General features: G+C 40.5%; 1 protein-coding gene across 1 annotated transcript in view; it reads left to right on the top strand.

The window, feature by feature from the left end:
* Positions 1–10,509, top strand: part of LOC119408804 (complexin-2) — a 33,584-nt gene extending 23,075 nt beyond the window's left edge. Inside the window, exons 2-4 of the mRNA XM_037675650.1 lie at positions 771–929; positions 7,950–8,125; positions 9,851–10,509. Of these exons, the coding sequence (XP_037531578.1) occupies positions 899–929; positions 7,950–8,125; positions 9,851–10,045 (402 nt within the window). The 5' untranslated portion in view covers positions 771–898 and the 3' untranslated portion in view covers positions 10,046–10,509. The remainder of the gene's footprint in view (positions 1–770; positions 930–7,949; positions 8,126–9,850) is intronic.
* The last annotated feature ends 9,043 nt before the right edge of the window (positions 10,510–19,552 follow it).

Below are 19,552 nucleotides of genomic sequence, written 5' to 3'. Positions count from 1 at the left end.
CTTTGTGTTAACTCAAACTTTAATCGTCCCAATTTATGTTTTTGTAACGACACATGCCAAACGATGGCCTGCTTTCTCCCAGACAAGGTCAAATCTTTATCGTTCCCCTGGCGTCGGTGTACATTTGCTGTAACTTTACTCAAATCTTCTGTCTGGACAAGAGAAACGTGCTCATGTGGATAAAAACCAGGCTGCTCCTCCCCTGAAGCGCTCGGTTAAAAATGGATCGTCCCGTCCCATTTCAGCCCAGCTCCTTTCAGCTCCGATGAAGCAAAAATGAAAATGGGATGGGAGCGAGAGGGGTCTAATTCAGAGCAAAGACCCTGTTCTGGTTCTCCAGGTGTAATAAATATGGAAAATGTAATCTTTGGTTGGTGCTGTTTGAGGTTACAAGTTGATTTTCCTGTTTGTTGGGTTGTTTACATGAGTCCAGATAAAAAAAAAAACAAAGCACTTTTTAAATTTTTCCATAAGTATTCATGACCAACTTTGAGTCAAAGATGACACGTCTGGTCGTATTAATGCCATAAATAAACTCCGCCTGCGTATTGATCCTCATCCTTCCAGACGTGGGTCTTAGTCACCGAGGTAATGAATGTTGCAGACATTTCATTGTCGCTCTAATGCTTGGTATGTTGGGGATCAATGATGCATTTGGAGTCTTTATTAAGAAAACAAAGGTAAAATTGTACCTTCCATAACACTGGCCAAAGGTTTACAGCTATAATTACTGTGTAATCTTGATGTGGTCATTTCCTCTTGTCCTGCAGAGTTGACGAACGTACCGACCAAGGGTTTTGGGGGGAACCAAAAGGAACGAGCCGTCTCCAGACTTGGTGGCTACATGCTCAGCTGTCTTTGGCTTTAAGAAGAAGAACCATACCCGGCAGAAGGAATCATGGATTTTGTAATGAAGCAAGCTTTAGGTGGTAAGTAAGATAAGATAAGAACTATGTGTTGTCATCATTGCATGTTCCCATACAACGGTGAAATTGGTTCTCTGCATTTAACCCATTGCACACACCCAGGTGGGGCAGTGGGCAGCTATAGGCGCCCAGGGAGCAAATGGGGATAATGGCTGGGGATTGAGCCTGGGACTTTTGGGTCCTGAGTCAGCTGCCCTGCCTCTGCCCCATCGTGGCCCCAACAAGATCATTGTTGTTGGGAACGAGTTCCTCAGAACCAGAACTCTGAGGAGTAATCTGCTGGTTCCTCTGGAAATTATTTACCAAATGGATGTGGGTTTGCGTTGGTTTTCAGAGAGATCCCAATACCATCAACCACATTGAATGTTTCACATAAATACAGTTGTATGAAGAAGCGTCTTTACTTTGAGCGGTAGATGGAGATCCATTAACACACCTGGTGGTGTCAATTTTATTCTCTCATTTCTATCCAGCCGTTGGAGATAAGTCGGACCTGATCACATCATTGTTTCCCTGTTTTTTGTTCCTGAACATATATATATATTTTTTTTACATCTAACCACTTCCACATGCGGCTGATTTAATCGCTCTACACCAAAATGTTCAGGAAATGGGGTCCTTTTCATTTTGTAACTTTTTTTATACTTAAAAGCTATTGTATCGTTAACATTTTATTTGGCCCCACAAGATGATATTTTAATGTAAAATATTTTTCAACGCTTCTCATCCTGCTTTAAAAAAAAGATAAATCACTTAGTGTCAACGTTTTAGTTAGATTTTTCAGTAATTCTTTGATTTTGATGTTGAAAGAGCAGCAGAGAACGTCAAATGAGGCCGATCAAACTCTTGTTGTCGAACCTGCAACCACGAAAAGATGTCGTCTGTCTGACTTGAGTTAATGCATCGACCGACGTTGGCCTGTGTCTTGGACCAAGGTTTGAATTTTGGCCTCGTTTAGTTCCTGAGTTTGACTCCAGACTTTTTAGAGTTGATTAACATTTTATCGCCATTTCAGTCAGATTTTAGAAAACAGCACCGTTACAACACTTCTTAAAGTTTGAAATAATCTTAAACAGGCTCTGGATTACAAAACATATTGTGGTGCTTTTTATATTTTTGTCCAAAGCGATTGATTCGGTTTGACACAAAATGTTCCGCTCGTTCAGGAAATAGGTCGTATGACTTTTGTAACTTTTCTACTTCTCAAAATATTTAACTTTATTTACAAAAAAAATCTCAAAATAGACTGAGATCTCTCTCCAACTCTTTGCTACGTACAGATTTAGTTAGCAGTTTGCTAAATTTAGCTAGTGTCTTGCTAGTTGTAGCTTTTAGCATTTAGCTACATTTAGGTTTCAACTCAGTTTCATCTTTTTCATCAGATTTCAGTGACGTCATTCAGCATTCACTTTATTTTTTTGAAGAAAATGCAGTTTCTATTTGCCTCACTTAGGTTTTCAGAGTAAACTTTATGTCTGGGAACTCCACCCTGCCGTCTCCGCGTCTCCTCGGCTCGGATCGCTAAGAGCAACATAAAAACGTCGGCTTCCTAAGTCTTCCTGTAAGTCCGGGGCCCCGGGGCCTCAGAGGTCGCGCCTCTTTAAATCATCCTCTCATCTAGTTTCATCAGCTCAGTGACCAGCAGCCACGGTGAAATGAGATTTATTCCTCTCCAGCGCGGCCTGCCCTTCGTCTTCCTCCCAGAACTCGTTATTTCACCCTCCTCTTCATCGCTCGGGTTCTGTCAGCTGCCCTTTTTCATCTCTCCTCCTCCCCGTCCATCGACCCACTCGTCCCTGCTTTATTCTCTCACTTTTTGTTTTTCTTTAGTTTTTCTTCCGTCAGGTTGAGTCTGGAGCACCGAAGGAAACGGTTTCATACTAGATTTAAATATATTTATAGTTTTGCAAAGCTAAATAAATACCAAAAGATTTTTTTATTGCCTACAACCGAAAACATAGAGAATGTTTTTGCCCAGATCTCAGTGTGTGTGTTCACGTGCTTGTCTGTTAGCAAAATATCTCTTAAATCACCAGATATATTTATATGAAACTTGTAGAAAGTACTGAGAAAAGCATGGGGATGACTCTCAGCTACTACCATGCACATTATAGGTTAATATGTGTAAAACTGACAGCGTTAAAGCCGCTTGCTAAGGTCGTTTATTGTGCGTCTTAAGGTCAGTTGACTGTGGCAGCCATCTTGAACAGGTCAACTTAAAAAGTTGGTTTACTTCTGAACGTTTTAATAAAATTTGCCCAGATTAGGAGATATTATGCTAACAGACAGATGCACAGGTAAAAACACCATCATCTGTTTTTGCCTCTTGGTGGCGGGCGATAATGAAACTGAGACGTTAGAACCCCAGAGAACGTGGAGATGTTTGGAGTAAAACGGAGGGAGTTAAGATTGAGGAGATGAATCGCTGCTTTCAGCTGTCGTACGGGTGGCGGCGCCGCTTCTCGGCTGGACGGGTTTGAAGAATTGGACTCATTTAAATAATAGATCACTTTCGTCTACAAATACCGCCCTCATCAGTCACCGGAGAGGCTGGAACCCAAACCTGCTGAAGTGCCAGGGAGCAGCACCGAGCGGATCTCCAATAAACAACCCGAGCAGGAAATGAATCAGGGGAAGGTCTGACCCGGCCCGGTCCGGTCCGGCCTCACTGCAGAGATTATCTTTAAGATGAGCTTCTTTATGAGGAACAGTGAGAATCTCACAGGTTTGATTTCCTGTGGAGGGAAGGAAACGCAGGATGTTGACGTCAGGACCGAGGCAGAGATGCTGCTGAGATCCAGACCTTCATCTTCAGCAACAACAGAGGAACAATGGAGCTCCTGTTCTGAATTAAAACACGTGTAAAAAATAGGTCCGGACAGATTTGTCATGTGTTTTTTGCCATCTTTGTTTGTGTGTGTGACCAAATTATATCATATTTACTGAAACTTTCAAACCATTAATCTGCAACTGCTTCACTTTTGATTTAAGATGATTCAAGATGGCCGACACTTCCTGGTGACTTTAGAGGAAATGGCTAAAACTCAGTCAGTTCTACAGAAATTGTTTTGTGATGGCTGATCTATCAACAGATTTCCTTCATGATGTCTTTCATGTCTGGAAAACGGTTTGTTGAGTAAAACGTAAAACATTTTGGGAATCTAAAGCTAGACCTGGAGAGAGAAACGAACAGGACCGAGGACAGGAGGAGGTGGACGGATAATTGTTTTTAAGTGTTAATCTCGTTAAATTCTTGTTAAAGTCCTCCCGTGTATGCTCTCGCGGCCGCCATCGACTTTTGGCACAACACCGGCCCACATTTCTGGGTTGTCAGCGGTGACGCGTAGCAAACGTGACACGTCAGCTGTGACACATAATAGATGCGACGTATGCGGGGAAGCGACATATTTATGGAATTTTCCACTTTACTATACATATTTGGACAGATGCGACTTATAGGGCGGTGTGATGCGTACGTACGGCAGAAAATACGGTATATCTTTGACTTGGTACAGTGCGAGAGCCGAATGACTGCTGAAATCTGCTGATGGAGCTCAAACTGAGTTGGAAAATACTAGCTAAAAGCTCAAAGTAGCATATGAAAACTAAACCAGAGCAGATTTTAAAAATAACGTTTTTAAAGGAATTGAAAGGATTTTGTTGTATTTCCATGGAGAAAATGTTTGTAAATAAAGTATTTAGAAACATTTTAAAGCTGCAAAGAAACAAAAGGTATTACACCCAACTCCTGAATGAGCCGAACATTTTGATGCACAAACAGCTAAAATAGCATAAAGTATTCTGCAGTAGTTTGCAACAAGGTAGTAAATAAATATTTTGAAATGTGATTGTTTTAAACAAACAAACGATGAAGACGCCGAAGCTTTTGTTTCCAGCAACTGATGCACGGATTCAGATACATCTGTTGTGTGTCTGAGTGTTTCGACACATCGAGGAACCGACACGCCACACAGCCTGACCTTAACCCGGCTCCCCGGTGAGTCAGAGGGAACACTTCACGGCCTTAACCGCCCCCTCCAGCTGAGTGCTAATTTATCATCCTCAGGTCTTCTGCCACCACACTGCGCCGTGGGGCCATTAGGGCCTCTGCATGGCTCTGCTGCAGAACCACGGGACCTGCCAGCCTTCGGCTCCCAGACCACAGGGGGAACCGGCGTCCTTGAAGCCACGTAATTTATTCTGAGTTGGCTCATGTGGTCTACAGTCGGTACATTTAGGATTCTGATGGATTTTAATGAAACGCTCAGAAAGTCGTCATTAGATGAAAGTGTACAACCTATAAACATTTGGAGTCAGCCTCATTTAAAATACAAAGTAGGTGCCAATCAATGTATAAAAAAAATCTAATTATAGCTTTTGTTCTGTTCATTTTAGCTTCTCTTCAGTTGGTTTTAGCTTCTGTTGTGCTCATTTGACCTTCTGTGTCACTCATTTGGCCTCGGTTCTGCTCATTTTAGCTTCTCCTCTGATAATTTTAGCTTCTGTTCTGATGATTTTAGCTTCTGTTCTGCTCGTTTTACCTAGTGTTCTGCTCATTTTAACTTCACTTCTGCTTGTTTAGTTTTCTACATTCGCCTTAGAATCTAGCTGTTTTTTTGTTTGTTTGTTTGTTTTGTTACCTTTTCCTTTTAGCCATCCTATTTGTAAAAAAAAATAAAATAAAATAAAAAAATAAATAAAAATTAAAATAAATTAAAAAAACCTGCAGTATGACTTTTTATAACTGTTTATTGTTGTTGCTGTTGTCCATTGTTGTCATCTTTCTTTGTTGAAATCAGGTCTCTCTTGTAAATGAGTCCTCGAGGCTCAATGGGATTTACCTGTCTAAATAAAGGTTGATTGATTGATTGATTGATTGATTGTTTTAGCTTGTGTTTTGGTCATTTTAGCTTCACGTCTGCTCATTTTAGCTTCTGTGTTGCTCATTTAGTCGCTGTTCTGCTCATTTTAGCTTCTCTTTTGATGATTTTACCTTGTGTTCTGCTCATTTTAACTTCACTTCTGCTTGTTTTAGCTTCTGTATTGCTCATTTAGTCGCTGTTCTGCTCATTTTAGATTCTCTTGTGATGATTTTAGCTTCTGTTCTGCCGTCTTACCTTGTGTTCTGCTCATTTTAACTTCACTTCTTCTTGTTTTAGCTTGTGTTTTGCTCATTTTAGCTTATTTACTGCTCTTTTTAACTTCACTTTGCTCATTTTAGCTTTTGTATTGCTCATTTAGTCACTGTTTTGCTGATTTCAGCTTCTCTTCTGATAATTTTATCTTCTGTTCTGATGATTTTAGCTTCTGTTCTGCTCGTTTTACCTTGTGTTCTGCTCATTTTAACTTCACTTCTGCTTGTTTTAGCTTGTGTTTTGCTCATTTTAGCTTCACGTCGGCTCACTTTAGCTTCTGTATTGCTCATATGTCGCTGTTCTGCTCATTTTAGCTTCTCTTGTGATGATTTTAGCTTCTGTTCTGCTCGTTTTACCTTGTGTTCTGATTATTTTAACTTAACTTCTTCTTGTTTTAGCTTGTGCTTTGCTCATTTCAGCTTATTTACTGCTATTTTAACTTCACTTTGCTCGTTTTAGCTTCTGTATTGCTCATATGTCGCTGTTCTGCTCATTTTAGCTTCTCTTCTGCTGGCTTTAGCTTCTGTCGTGCTCATTTTAGCTTCTGTATCACACATTTGGCCCCGGTTCTGCTCATTTTAGCTTCTCCTGATAATTTTAGCTTCAGTTCCGACAATTTTAGCTTCCATTCCGTTCATTTTAGCTTCTCTTTTGATGATTTTTGCTTCTCTTGTGATGATTTTAGCTTCTTTTCTGCTCATTTTAGCTTCTCTTTTGATGATTGTAGCTTCTCTTCTGATAACTTTACCTTCTCCTGCTTATTTTAACTTCTGTTCTGCTCATTTTTGCTTCTGTTTTGACAATTTTAGCTTTTGTTCTGCTCATTTTAGCTTCTTTCCATGATTTTAGCTTCACTTTTGATGATTTTAGCTTCTGTTCAGCTCACAGTTGTACATTTTCTGCTTGTTTAGCTTCAGTTCAGCTTGTTTAAAATTTTAACAACTCAGTTTTAGCTTCCTGACCAACTTTCTGCAAAATCAATCAGCACTCAGCGTTTTTCACAGAAACTACAATTCCTTCCTTTTAATCATTTCATCAAGTATTGAAGTATTTCAGTAGTTAAGCAGTTTACATAGATGGTTCCTGCCCTGAGGTCCTCCTCAGAGTCCGACAGGTCCGCAGTGTTTTCAGAGAATAATTCTTCAGAAAACTCAAAGTCCTCTCTGTGTTTTTGGTCTGGGTTCTCCTGAAATGATCCGTCTCAGCGGTGGAACACAGTCGGCCTGTTTTCAGGATCTGCCTTCATAAAAGCGTTTGCTGGAGAACCAGAACACCGGCCGGGCCCTCCGCCCCCCCAGCGCCCAAGAGGCAGATCAATACCCAGATGAAGTTTTCTCTCTGCTGGACGATCCATAATTCATACGCTCTCAGGTGGCCGTGTATTTACCATCGACCGGAGCGAGGGAACAACAGCAGTATTGATGTGCTGGAGGGAAGCAGCTCCTGTCGCAGATTAAGACCTTCTGTTGCTTCAGGAGGTGAAGAAGAAGAGCGAGGAAGATTTCTCCGAGACATTTAAATCCATCATTTATGAGCATAACTTCTAGCTTCTTAGAAAATGCAGAAAACTTTTACTTAAAGAAACTTGTTGCAGATTTCAACGTGTTTGCTTCACGGTTTACGTTCTAATCAGAACTTGATGGTTTGGACTCAAAAAGCCGAAGCTTTTGAGTTATGGCTCAGGATAAAAGTGTGCACGTAGGCTGGACAGAGGGCCAACACTGGAAGCTTTTCCTGTTGGCTCCTCGTCCTGGACGTCTTTGGTGAAAACGCAGCGTTTTAACAAAACAAGTGAATTCTTTAAAGAGAAACAATTTCTGCAGGTTCTCACAGCTTGGAGACAAAAAGTCAAACCCTGTTTGTTTGACCTCGGGGTGTTAACTTCCAGGTGCCACCAAAGACATGGGGAAGATGCTTGGCGGGGAGGAGGAGAAGGATCCAGACGCAGCCAAGAAGGAGGAGGAGCGTCAGGAGGCGCTGAGGCAACAGGAGGAGGAGAGGAAGGCTAAACACGCTCGCATGGAGGCAGAGAGGGAAAAAGTACGGCAAACCATCAGGGACAAGGTAAAGTGTTCATGATTCATCCCAGACGTTTGTCTGCATCAGTAGAAGAAGGTTCAAAGTGCTCTGACTGGCAGAAATCCTGATTTACCTCCAGCTGTTTTGATTAGTTCAGGTCCAGGTTTAAAAGTTTTAAAACTTTATTTTCAGGCAGCCTATCTTCTAAAAGTTTACAAATTAGCTTCAATTGACTGCCTTCACAGTTTGGACTTGTCGTCACTTTGAACAGCTTAAAATAAATCCCATTACAGAACCACGAAATCTATTTTATTTTAATAAAAGCAGCTGAAACCCAACTCTTAGGTTTATGGTAGAAACAGCCGTTAACTCTAATTTAGCTTGTCCACAACACAACTTGTTTGCTGACCAATTGTACCGCTTTGTACTAAAAACCCCAAAAACCATTTCAATGAGAGAATTGTCCAAAAAGTACTCCAGCACATTAAATTCTCTTCAGCGGGATGTTCTTCGGTGCGTAAACACAGAACAAATGTATTTATTTTAGGAGCTTTCGTCCCGATTTGAATAAAACTTCTGTTGTTCTGTGAGATTATTCAGAAAAGTCTAACCACACCAGTATGGATGATAATAATAATAAACAGGTTCAAATGTGAACTGTAGATTAAATCAGCGCTTCCCAAATGTTACAGCTTCAAATACAAGTGGAAGAGAGCTGTGATCCCAACTTTTGTTTGTTGAAGTCCACAAACATCAGAATTTAAAATCTAAACAAGGAGCTTAAAGTGTCTTTTTTTTCTCAACATTAAATGAATACCTGTAGACTCTCTTCACTTTAGGGTCCTTACATCAGCTTTGGGAACCGCTTGATTAAATAATTACTGTTGGGGCAGCAAGCGAGTTCTGTTGCAGATGTGTTTTTGGTCCGGGTACGAAATGACCAAAGCTGAGAGGTACGATATGACGTAGGTACGAGTTGACTTGGGGCTCTCCGTGTTGTGTGACATGAGCTCATCTCTAATTATGTATTTTGAGCTGATTCAAAGGTTCTGCAGAAACCCGTTAATGACCCAGAACAGTACTCTGGTGAAGATTCTCAGTCATCCAGGACATGGTAAATTCAAAAAAGTTCAAGACCACCTCCTGAGGACAAGACTCAGCGGTTCACCTCCACCTCAAGGATAAGGGAGACTCATTTGAGGACCAAAATGTTCCCATTTTGGACCGAGAACACAGATAGTTGGAGAGGGGCGTGAAGGAAGCAATTTATGTAAAAAGAGAGAAACCATCTCTAAACAGAGGAGGAGGCCTCAGATTTCAGCTTTCAAAAACGTATAATGCAGCTTTAGGACTGATACCCAGCCAGTTCCACACCTATCAGATGTGACCAGAGGGGCCTCATCTGTGAATTAGTTTAACAAACCCCTGCTGTGAGGTGTGAAAGGTCAATCTGCATATGTATGTGTGTATCTTATCTCAGCTTTATAACCTGAACCCCACACTCCCTGCACTTTGAATTGAGATGAGAAGTGAAACGTCTTCTGTTACAAATAAAATCCAGTTGTTTTTGCCTTGAACTTTTTTGAACTGGACCCAGAACCAGGATCATGACCTGTTATCATGACCCAATCGTTACAGAACAATCTGCTGCACTTTGCTGCCATCTTGTGCTTGATTTATTGAACTGCATGAGTCAGTTGCTCCACGGTTCAGTCTCATCAACTCATTTCCTCTGTTTCCCATCATGCCTTTCCTCCTCCCTCCATCCAGTACGGTCTGAAGAAAAAAGAGGAGAAGGAGGCGGAAGAGAAGGCGGCGATGGAGCAGGCCTGCGAGGGATCCCTGACACGCCCGAAGAAAGCGATCCCAAGGGGCTGTGGAGACGAGGAAGAGGACGAAGAGAGCATCTTGGACACGGTCCTCAAGTACCTGCCAGGACCTTTACAGGACATGTTCAAGAAGTAAAACAAAACCACACAAAAAAATCTAAAGTACCCTGAATACAGGGTACGTTCTGGCTGCAGGGGTCAGGGACATGGGGCGTCGCGGGGATTCTTTTAAGGATTTGTCGGCCAGAAGGATTTGGTTTTAGATTTCAGGGGAGCAGAAACCGGTCTGGGTGAGGGTTCATGTCAAACTGTTAGGGGCTGCACACTGCCTTTGTAGAGATCTTTTATTATTTTCTACTCCTCAACGATTGCATCGTTAACGTCCTTCTAATAATGTTTTCACCTGCAGACGAGTCCGTCTTTTTACTTCCTTTAGATTTTTTAAAAGCGTTTTGACTGGTTCCTGTTACGGGACGTTAACGTTCCACAGCGGACACGAATCATCTTCCTTCACTGCCACTAAGTTTTCCAGCATGCTGTTTTCATACTGGGCCTTTTCTACTTTGAGGAACTTTTTCCTTTAAAAAAACAAACAAAAAACAAACAAACAAAAGAAGTAGATCCACGTTTGAGTTTTTAGGACATGTGCCTTCATATCATCTCCTCTTGCAAACAAAGTGTAAATAAGGGTTTAATTTAGAGTCGGGCGTGTACAGATGAGACACTTTTGGAATAATGTATTTGACGTCACGATGGTCAGGGAGGGGACTTTGGGTTCATCGTTCACACGACGCTTCTACAAAGAGTCTCAATCATTTTATAAAACTTTACGAGGCTCGGAAAAATCTGACAGCACCTTTCGAAACTAATACAAATGATTTGACTTTGCCCCACTGTTTGCAGGCAGCTCTTAGGGTTTTAGTTAACTGGATCAAACCAAGAGGCTGGGACCACCTGCGGGTCTTGGGAGAGGTCTTCAGACTTCCTACAAAACACAAAGATCATTGCTAATAGCCAATGTTTTAATGATTGCTGGGAAATGTACAATCAGAGGTCATAAATGGATGAAAATGTTTTGTGCAGTACATCCCGACTTATTAACGTTTGTGCATTTGAACCAGCTATAACTGGGGGTTGTGAGTCTCTGCCGCTGTTATTTTGTGGGTCAGAAGCTAAAAAGTCTGAAAACCGCGGATCCTGTTCATATCTGGCACTAACATCCACCCCTGAGTGAGTTCGAGTAGATATGCGTGTGAACGGCCTCGCTGCACATTGAAACATCTTCATTCAGTTCAATTCAAAAATACTTAATTAATCCCAAAGGGAAATTAAGTGTTGTCGTAGCTCACCGTCCTGGTTTCGTTCAAGAGTTATAGATGCTGATAGCTGTGGGCAGGAAGGATCTCCTGCAGCGAATTCAAAGAATCTGACCACAGATACGATCCATCCACCTGAATCCAGCTTGCTGTCAGATCGCGGGGCAGAATTCCTCCCTGAGCGTTGGTTGCTCCTCCCAGCAGTCTGCCGAGCTCCTCGTCGCCACAGATTGAAGGAGCCGTGGAAGGATCCCGGTCCTCCCGTTGTCACGAGCCGAGTTTCTCACCAGCTCCAGGATCTCGTACTAAAGCACCGCCGTCAGGTTGACAGGAATTCATCCACGGCGCCTCCTTTTCAACTCATTTAGGTGTTGTAGTTGAGGTATTTGGGCGTTTGCAATGTTAATCAGCTGTTCCTGGTTGTTAAAAAAAAAAAAAAAAAAAACACCTTGTTGCCATGGTTATGCAACATAACAAATGCCCAAAAGTAACAAGGTTTCAGTAAAAATCCTTCCAGCTGCACAGCATCCGATACCAGAGGAAGTAATAATCCGGAAAAAGCGATCCACATCCAGAAAAAAGAGTAATTAAAGTTTTCAAAAACAAAATCTCAGCATGAATGTAACAGAGCTGCTCCAACATGCAGCCACCCCGAGCGGCGCAGTACTAGAGTTATGTAGTTAAACCACCGGTGGAGGCGATCTGGACCCCTTTTATCTGGTGGTCTAAGCACAGTCCATCCTGATCCATGCAGGACCACCTGCTGAAGAGATGAGATGCCTCGAGAGCAGAAACACAAAACAGTTTGTCTGCCGGCTGATTGAAGAGAATCCAACAAAAGCGGTTGTGAGGTTTCAGGGAAGGTGGGTTTGGTTGTTAAGGAGACGTTCTCGTGGTTGATGTCTCTCTCTGGCTAACCGATGCCAAACCTTCAGCTCGACCCGACCCGCTTGGAGATTCATCCCAGCACCGATCTGGAGGTGTAAATACTCTGAAGCCGTGCGTTGATCAATGGAGCCCATCGTTCGTTGGTTCTGATTGTTTTGGACCCTCTGCGGTCACCGTAAGCTTTAACTGGTCCACAGTCTGAGCAGCGCTGTATTTCCATCGCAGGTGACGTGACGCTCACATTGAACTATGTTCCGCTCCGGGAACCAATCCCTGTACGCCGCTTCATTCCCCCTTTCTTGTGTCTGTTAGATAAATAAGCTCAACCAAAAGTCGACATCTTCACATGAATGCAACAAATATCTCAGAACCGTCTTTATAGTTCAGGCGTCTGAATGTGGCGACACGGTGGTGAAGTGGTTAGAGGTTGTAGGTTCACCTCCCGGCGTGGCGTTTACAGTTTCTCCTCGTGGGTTTTCTCCAGGTACTCCAGTTTCTTCTAGGTGTGACAGCGTGGATGGTTGTTTAGGTCGTTTGTCTCATTTGTCTCTGCGATGGACAGACCTGTCCAGGTGTCCCCCGTCGCTCACACAGTGACTGCAGGAGACCAGTAGATGGATCCACCCAGTCACTCCTATCGCTAAACGTTTCAGGCGTGAACGCTGCTTTTCATCAAACCAGCAGAGACGGATGTTCATGCCAGGTCTGAACAGGTCCTCATGCAGACAATCAAACCTCTGACCCTTGGGACACGGGGGGGACGTCTTTCCCATCCAAACCTTCCATGGCTTCTTCTACGCGGAGCTCTTAATAGATAACCGTCTCCTGATTTAAACCGATTTTAAAATCTTTATTCTTCCATGCTGTTGGCAACAACGCTCTTTGTTTATTTTAATGCAAAAAGTCTCAGCCGAGTCCGCGTCGTCTCTCCGTTCTTTTACGACTGAAGCTCAAAGACGTCAAGACCAAAGAAGTCCCGGTGAGCTCTCCTGTCATTTCTCTTGCACCCTGCAGGTGAGTTATCCCAGAACCCGAGGAAGCGGGTCGTTGAGTTCCTGCGTCTCACTCCCGTTAAAAGATGGAAACGTTCTTCACCTCTGACGAAACTCTCGTAGTGATTTGTCCCGTCGTGACTGAATAGGCGTCCTGTAAATCAGCAACGGTCTATTTATGGTAAAAACGAAGCATGTTGGTCCGGTGGCTCTTCAGTGATTAGTTTTGCAGCGATGTGTAATCAATACATTGTTCCATGAGTTTGTAATTAGAATAACTTTAGGGGTTCACTCTCCTCGTTTTCTAGCTCAGATAGGACTTTTCACTAGAAAAAGCCATATTGTTTAGATGCAATAATGACTTAAAAACTGAACTCATTCAGCGTCTGTCTGTTTGTTTTTGATTTTTTTAAAATCAGATGAAAAGTCTGTAAATCTTCACCGCTCCTTTATCTTTAAGCAGAAAGTGTTTAAAAAAAAGAAACCATCGTTTGAAGTGTCTGTGTACTTTACGTGAACGGTAAGTGGGTGTGTCTTTCTACCTGTCCGTGACGTTGTTGCCTCATCTAGTCCTTGTTTATTCGACGTAAACGTGTCTTTAACTGTGGAGGTGGCCTCCTTCATGTGCCATGTTTTAAAAAAAAAAAAAAAAACTTAACACATTCCTTTCAAATGTTGAGCATGCAAATGTTTGGTAGAGACAAGAATACACCAAAATGTCAACAAACCATATATTTATATAGAGCAGGGCTCTTCAACTGGAGGCCCGGGGGCCCAGTCAGGCCCACGGGTGAGCTCCGTTCGGCCCAACAACGGGTTCATGTTTAAATAAAGCTAGATTTTAAACCGTAAAACAAACTTAATGAGAATAACTGCTGGATGTCCGGCCCCTGAGCTCTTGGCTCTCAGGAACTGTGGCCCCCTGAGCAGTTTAGTTGAATATCCCTGACATAGATGGATGACTTCCTGTTTCTGCGAGAGTCTCCAGGCAACAGAATCTGTGCGCTGGCTCCAGAACCATCCGCTTTGTGACGGGCTCGTGGACAGTTTGGGTTTGTTTTCCGTCAAACCGAGGAAACGTTTTTTTATTATTATCGTAGAAAACTTTGTTTCCAGTTGTGTCATTTCATGTTTTGTTTCTTAAAGTCGCTAAAAACTCATAAAGTCTAGAGTCAGATTCGGATCCGGCTGATTGGTGCAGAACTTCAGGTGGGGTGAAAACATTTGATGTTATTTTGGATTCATCCAGAACTGCTGCTGGGAGATCCACCAAACAGCTGGAACATGTTCATGGCAACTTCGGTTGCCAGATAGGAAATGACGATATATTGTTCCAATTTAAAGTGATCGTATTTTGACCACATGCACTAAGTGAGGGTGCACTTTGTGATTGGTGAACATGCACACAGGACGAAGGGGGTGTTGTGCATAGCCTGATTGTTCTGGATCAAGTTTAAAAAAAGTTTTTTTGGTGAATGGAAATGCCAAAACTATCATATATTTGGGCTCTTAAGAAACTTTTTATTGTCCATCTAGATTCTAAAACTACCACATAAAATAATTATCTGGCAACAAATGTGGTTTTACCTTGTGGTCCAACAGGGGGCGATAATGAGCTCATCCATTAAAACAAGTTTGAAGGTTTTCCACATAAATTTAATGTGTTTTTACTACGTCGTTAAAACAAACATTTATGTTTCTGCTTGCGATCAGACTTCTGGTCTTGTTTGCTTTGGCACCTTTTTAAATTCGAGTTTAATTTGTGTGTTTTTGTAACATTCTGGATCCACCTGAAGGCCAAGAAGGTGAAGAAGGTTGCATCAAACTTAACTGTGGTTGAGCATGGAGGCTTTTAGAAAGAAAAGACAGCTTAGATATCTCTCATTTTACTCTACAAGATATTTAACACTGGTTGTGCCTCTTTGGTGCAGACGAACCTGGTTCCATACAGTTATTGGAAAATTTAGTTGTTTGATGCAGTTTGCTTCCAGGCTGAAATAAATCTGCTGTGTTTGTTGGATCCACACGTATCCAAACCAGCTTCACCTCCAACCCTCTGATTCAGCTCCTACACCCTCTGAAGTAAAGAAAAAGACATAAATCCTAAATTCTGCTCATGTTGTCGTCCCTTTGTGGAACCGTACACCCTCTGTACTCGTCTCGAGGCGTCACGTGCACGTGAACTGCCTTTGAAAGGGCTATTATCACCGTGTGTGGTTAGTGGTGCTGTTAATTCATCCTGGTTGCATGTAGGTGTTGAAAACGATCACGTTTGATAGAAAATACCGTAAATGCATTTTAAAAGTAGAAGAAAAAATAGAATTCTGTGTGAGATGTTTATTTTCTTGAGACAGAATCAGATGCGACTGAGAGATGGAAACTGTGGAAATGGAAGCCCAGAATCAGGATGAAGCTATAAAATCCTGCCGTACCCCCCGAAATGTTGACGGGATGATTTAAGATTCAGACAATCTGGATTGTCGAGGCATCTTCTGTTGTCAGGAGCTCAGAAACTTCAGATCATCCTCCCTTATGAAAAGTCAAGCAGTTTACTCTGATGTTTTCTTAAGGGGTGTCGTTTGTAAAGTTACACAGTCAAAAATTAACAGCAATATTTTTGATTTATTTAGCCTTTCATAAGAAAAAACGTTTTATTTTTCAAACTCATATTCTCACCATGTTGTTCATACATTTATAAATGTCATAGTTCCAAACAAAATGTTTAATTTACAAGCTAAATATTTAGTTTACAAACTAAATACTTAACTTGCAAGTTAAATATTTAGTTAGCAAGCTAAATATTTTGCTCCACACTAAATGTTTAGTTTACAAACTAAATATTTAACTTGCAAGTTAAGTATTTAGTTAGTAAACTAAATATTTTGGTGTAAATTAAATATTTAATTTCCAAGCTAAATATTTATTTTCCAAACTAAACATTTAATTTCCAAAATAAATATTTAATTTGCTAACTAAATATTTAGCTCTGACCTAAATATTTATTTTCCAAACTAAACGTTTAATTTCTAAAAATAAATGTTTAATTTGCTAACTGAATATTTAGCTCTGACCTAAATATTTATTTTCCAAACTAAACATTTAATTTCCAAAATAAATATTTAATTTGATAACTAAATATTTAGCTCTGACCTAAATATTTATTTTCCAAACTAAACATTTAATTTCTAAAAATAAATGTTTAATTTGCTAACTAAATATTTAGCTCTGACCTAATTATTTATTTTCCAAACTAAACATTTAATTTCCAAAAACAAATTTTTAATTTGCTAACTGAATATTTAGCTCTGACCTAAATATTTATTTTCCAAACTAAACATTTAATTTCCAAAATAAATATTTAATTTGCTAACTAAATATTTAGCTTGGACTAAATATTTAACTTGCAAGTTAATTTTATATTTAGCTAGCAAAATAAAAGGTTTTTATTTTGATAGTCCACTTCCACTTTCGGCAAGGAATTTGCATATTAGCCAAATATTTAGATGTGAGCAAAATATTTAGCTTGCAAGTTAAATATTTAGTTTGTAAATTAAACATTTATCTTGGACATAAACATTTAGTTTGTAAACTAAATATTTAGCTTGTAAATTAAATATTTAATTTATAAATGTATGATCAACATGGTGAAAATATGACTGAATTTTTTTTTTAAATCTTATGAAAGGCTAATAAACCAAAATATTGTTAATTTTTGACAGTGTAATTTTACAAACCACACCCCATATATTATTCCATCATTTAACTTTAATAAATGTTAAAAACAAAGACTATAGCAGGTTTAATAATAATCAAAAAAAACTTTCTAAATGAGTTTGGACTTTGTGAAACGCGTCATAACATTTGTTTCTGTAACGTTCGGCAGAAGTTTACTGCCCGGCTGAATCCTGCCACTCAGTCCAGAAAACAAAACGTTTTTCTCGGTTCTGAGCCGTTTCCTCTTCCTGCAACAGAACCCCGAGGTTCTGCTGCTGGTTCTGTCAGGAGGAACTTTGAAAGCATTCCTGTCTTCTTTGGCGTTTGCACTAAAACACGTCCAGATGTTGCACCGACAGCTGTTCTGACGCATGAGATTCACTGAAGTCCCGACTCGGGACTTGCTGAAACGGGCCCTCCGACCCAGCTGGGGCGGTTCTGTTGACTCTTCCTCACTCAGCGATGAAGATAAAACCTCCAGTTAGGGCTGAGAGGCGCACGCTGATGACAAAATTGAAAAGCAAATCAAGTAATTTGGACTTTTCTTACGTTTATGTTCTGATTCAGGGTGAAAATCATTTCAGGGTTCAGAAGTTAAGAATGTAAAATATGAGTTGTTATTTTATTTTAATGCATGTCATGTATCTGTGTTGAGCCTGATCACTGTAAACTGTATCATCCACTAAACTGAATCATTCCAACTGGAAAATAAATGCATAACTTTAATGAAAAGATTTGTAAATCCTTTCTCTGCGTCACTGCTGCTTTACGTCTTTTGTTTATTTCAATTTATTTAAAAAATGACACATTCATCATCAATATAAGCGAGTTATTTTGTTCTCCAGTACTCCAGCTGCTCAAACATTCCTCTGTTGAACTGGCCCCGGCATCAGAGGGAAACACTGAAAGATGTGTGCCGGTTTAAGCCTCTCCTCGCTGGGTACCTGGATACGCCTCTAAATCCTATTAATCATGAACGCAACAGTTCGGAGGTGAGGGTCCAACGGTTTACTCCCACCTTTCTGTCCGATCATTCAAACTTTTTGTTACTTTTCCGAGTTTAGACTCTTCTCTTTGTAAAAAAACATGAAATAAACAAACTGTCTGAATATACTTATTTATTTGAAAGAGTCAGCGCATTAATGAAAATCAAGAATAAATACAGATTGATCCTTTTTGGACGTGGTCCCTTATTAAATAGCAATAAACACAAAAATACACGCAGTCATCAAAGGATGTAAAGGTGAAGAGGAAATACTGAGTTTTCTGCCCTCCAGTGTCGACTCCGAGTCACTGAACAAAGCAAGAATACATATAATAATAATAATAATGTATTAGTGAGTACGAAAAATCATTTGGTCTGTTTTCAGCTCGTTTAGAGACAGCACTTTAAAAAACAAACGTGTAAGATATTAATTTAAACTAAATATAATAATCCTTCATAGTCACTTTATGTTGAGATTTAAAATTTACAGGAAACTTTACAAAAACCCAAATATTCACATTACTGAGCAAAGTAATCCTGATACTAACGCAAATCCTGCTCAACAATATTTCACTCTTAGAGTGAAGAGAATTAGACCTTACTATGAGGCAGCCATTTCAACTTTATCCTCCGTTTGTTAAAGCATTTAGGACAAAAAGGTGCAAAAGTACAAATAACTGTTTTGCTCTAAACTTGGGTTTTCAGGTTTGTTAAAACAGGAGAATGAAAGAAAAGCCAAATATAACCATAACAGGTAGATATTTGAACTGCACACCTACAGACCTTGTGTCAACATCTTAAAAAAGTACAAAAAATAAGTATTTGTTTAAAATATATGTCTATCCACCGTATTCCTGGGGGCTCTACTGTATAAATGATTCTAGGTACAACTTCCTGTTAGACAGGAAGTAGTAAGCATTGGTTAACCATGGTAGAGGAGCGCGGTTTATTTGAAAGTTATTTGCATTCAGTTTAGCAGATAAAATGCTGCTTTTGTTTACATTTATTTAACAAACAAAGTTTACTAAAATAGCTGTGCTGAGTTCAGGTACCTGTTGTGTTCACGGTTACACAATCAGTGGCTACAACAACAGAGTTTTGAACACGGACCCAAAACAAAAAGAGTGTTCCTGTGAAAAGCGGTCTAGTTTCCATCTCCTACCTACAGATGAGGAATGAAGAAGAATGAGGCTGAAAAAATGTGAACTTGAAGAGACCGCCCAAAACGCTGCATGTGTGCTCATTTCACTTTGTGGACAAACGACCGACGGAGGAAATCCTGCATCCTACTTTGTGTCTGGACTACAATGAACCACCGGAGAAGACGCTGGATCCTCAGAAGGATTGAAAACAGTGACGAGAACATCAGGTATGATTTCAGGTGTATGGAGGTCACAGCTTTATAATATTTGTTCATCTTCAGTTTTATGATTTTCTCTGCAATGAACCCAAGCTCAGTGATGGAGGACTTTAAGGCTTTGGCTGGGCTCTGTGTCTGCTTTAAAGGTCAATAAGATTTTGTCCCACCTCTTGTAACAAAACACCACCGACCTTATTACTGTGGAGATACTGATACACCTCAGAGCTTTTCAGGTCTTCATCGCTTCACCGTCAGAAGAACCAAGTCAATGGAGTAGCTAAATATGCTAGCAGATGTAGATAAATATGCTAGCAGATGTAGCTAACCACGCTAGTAGATGCAGCTAAATATGCTAGCAGATGCAGCTAAATATGCTAGCAGATGTAGC

Source organism: Nematolebias whitei, chromosome 4 (assembly GCF_014905685.2).
Source record: "Nematolebias whitei isolate Nwh7 chromosome 4, NemWhi1, whole genome shotgun sequence".
NCBI lineage: Eukaryota > Metazoa > Chordata > Actinopteri > Cyprinodontiformes > Rivulidae > Nematolebias > Nematolebias whitei.
This window is presented reverse-complemented; position numbering and strand designations above follow the sequence as displayed.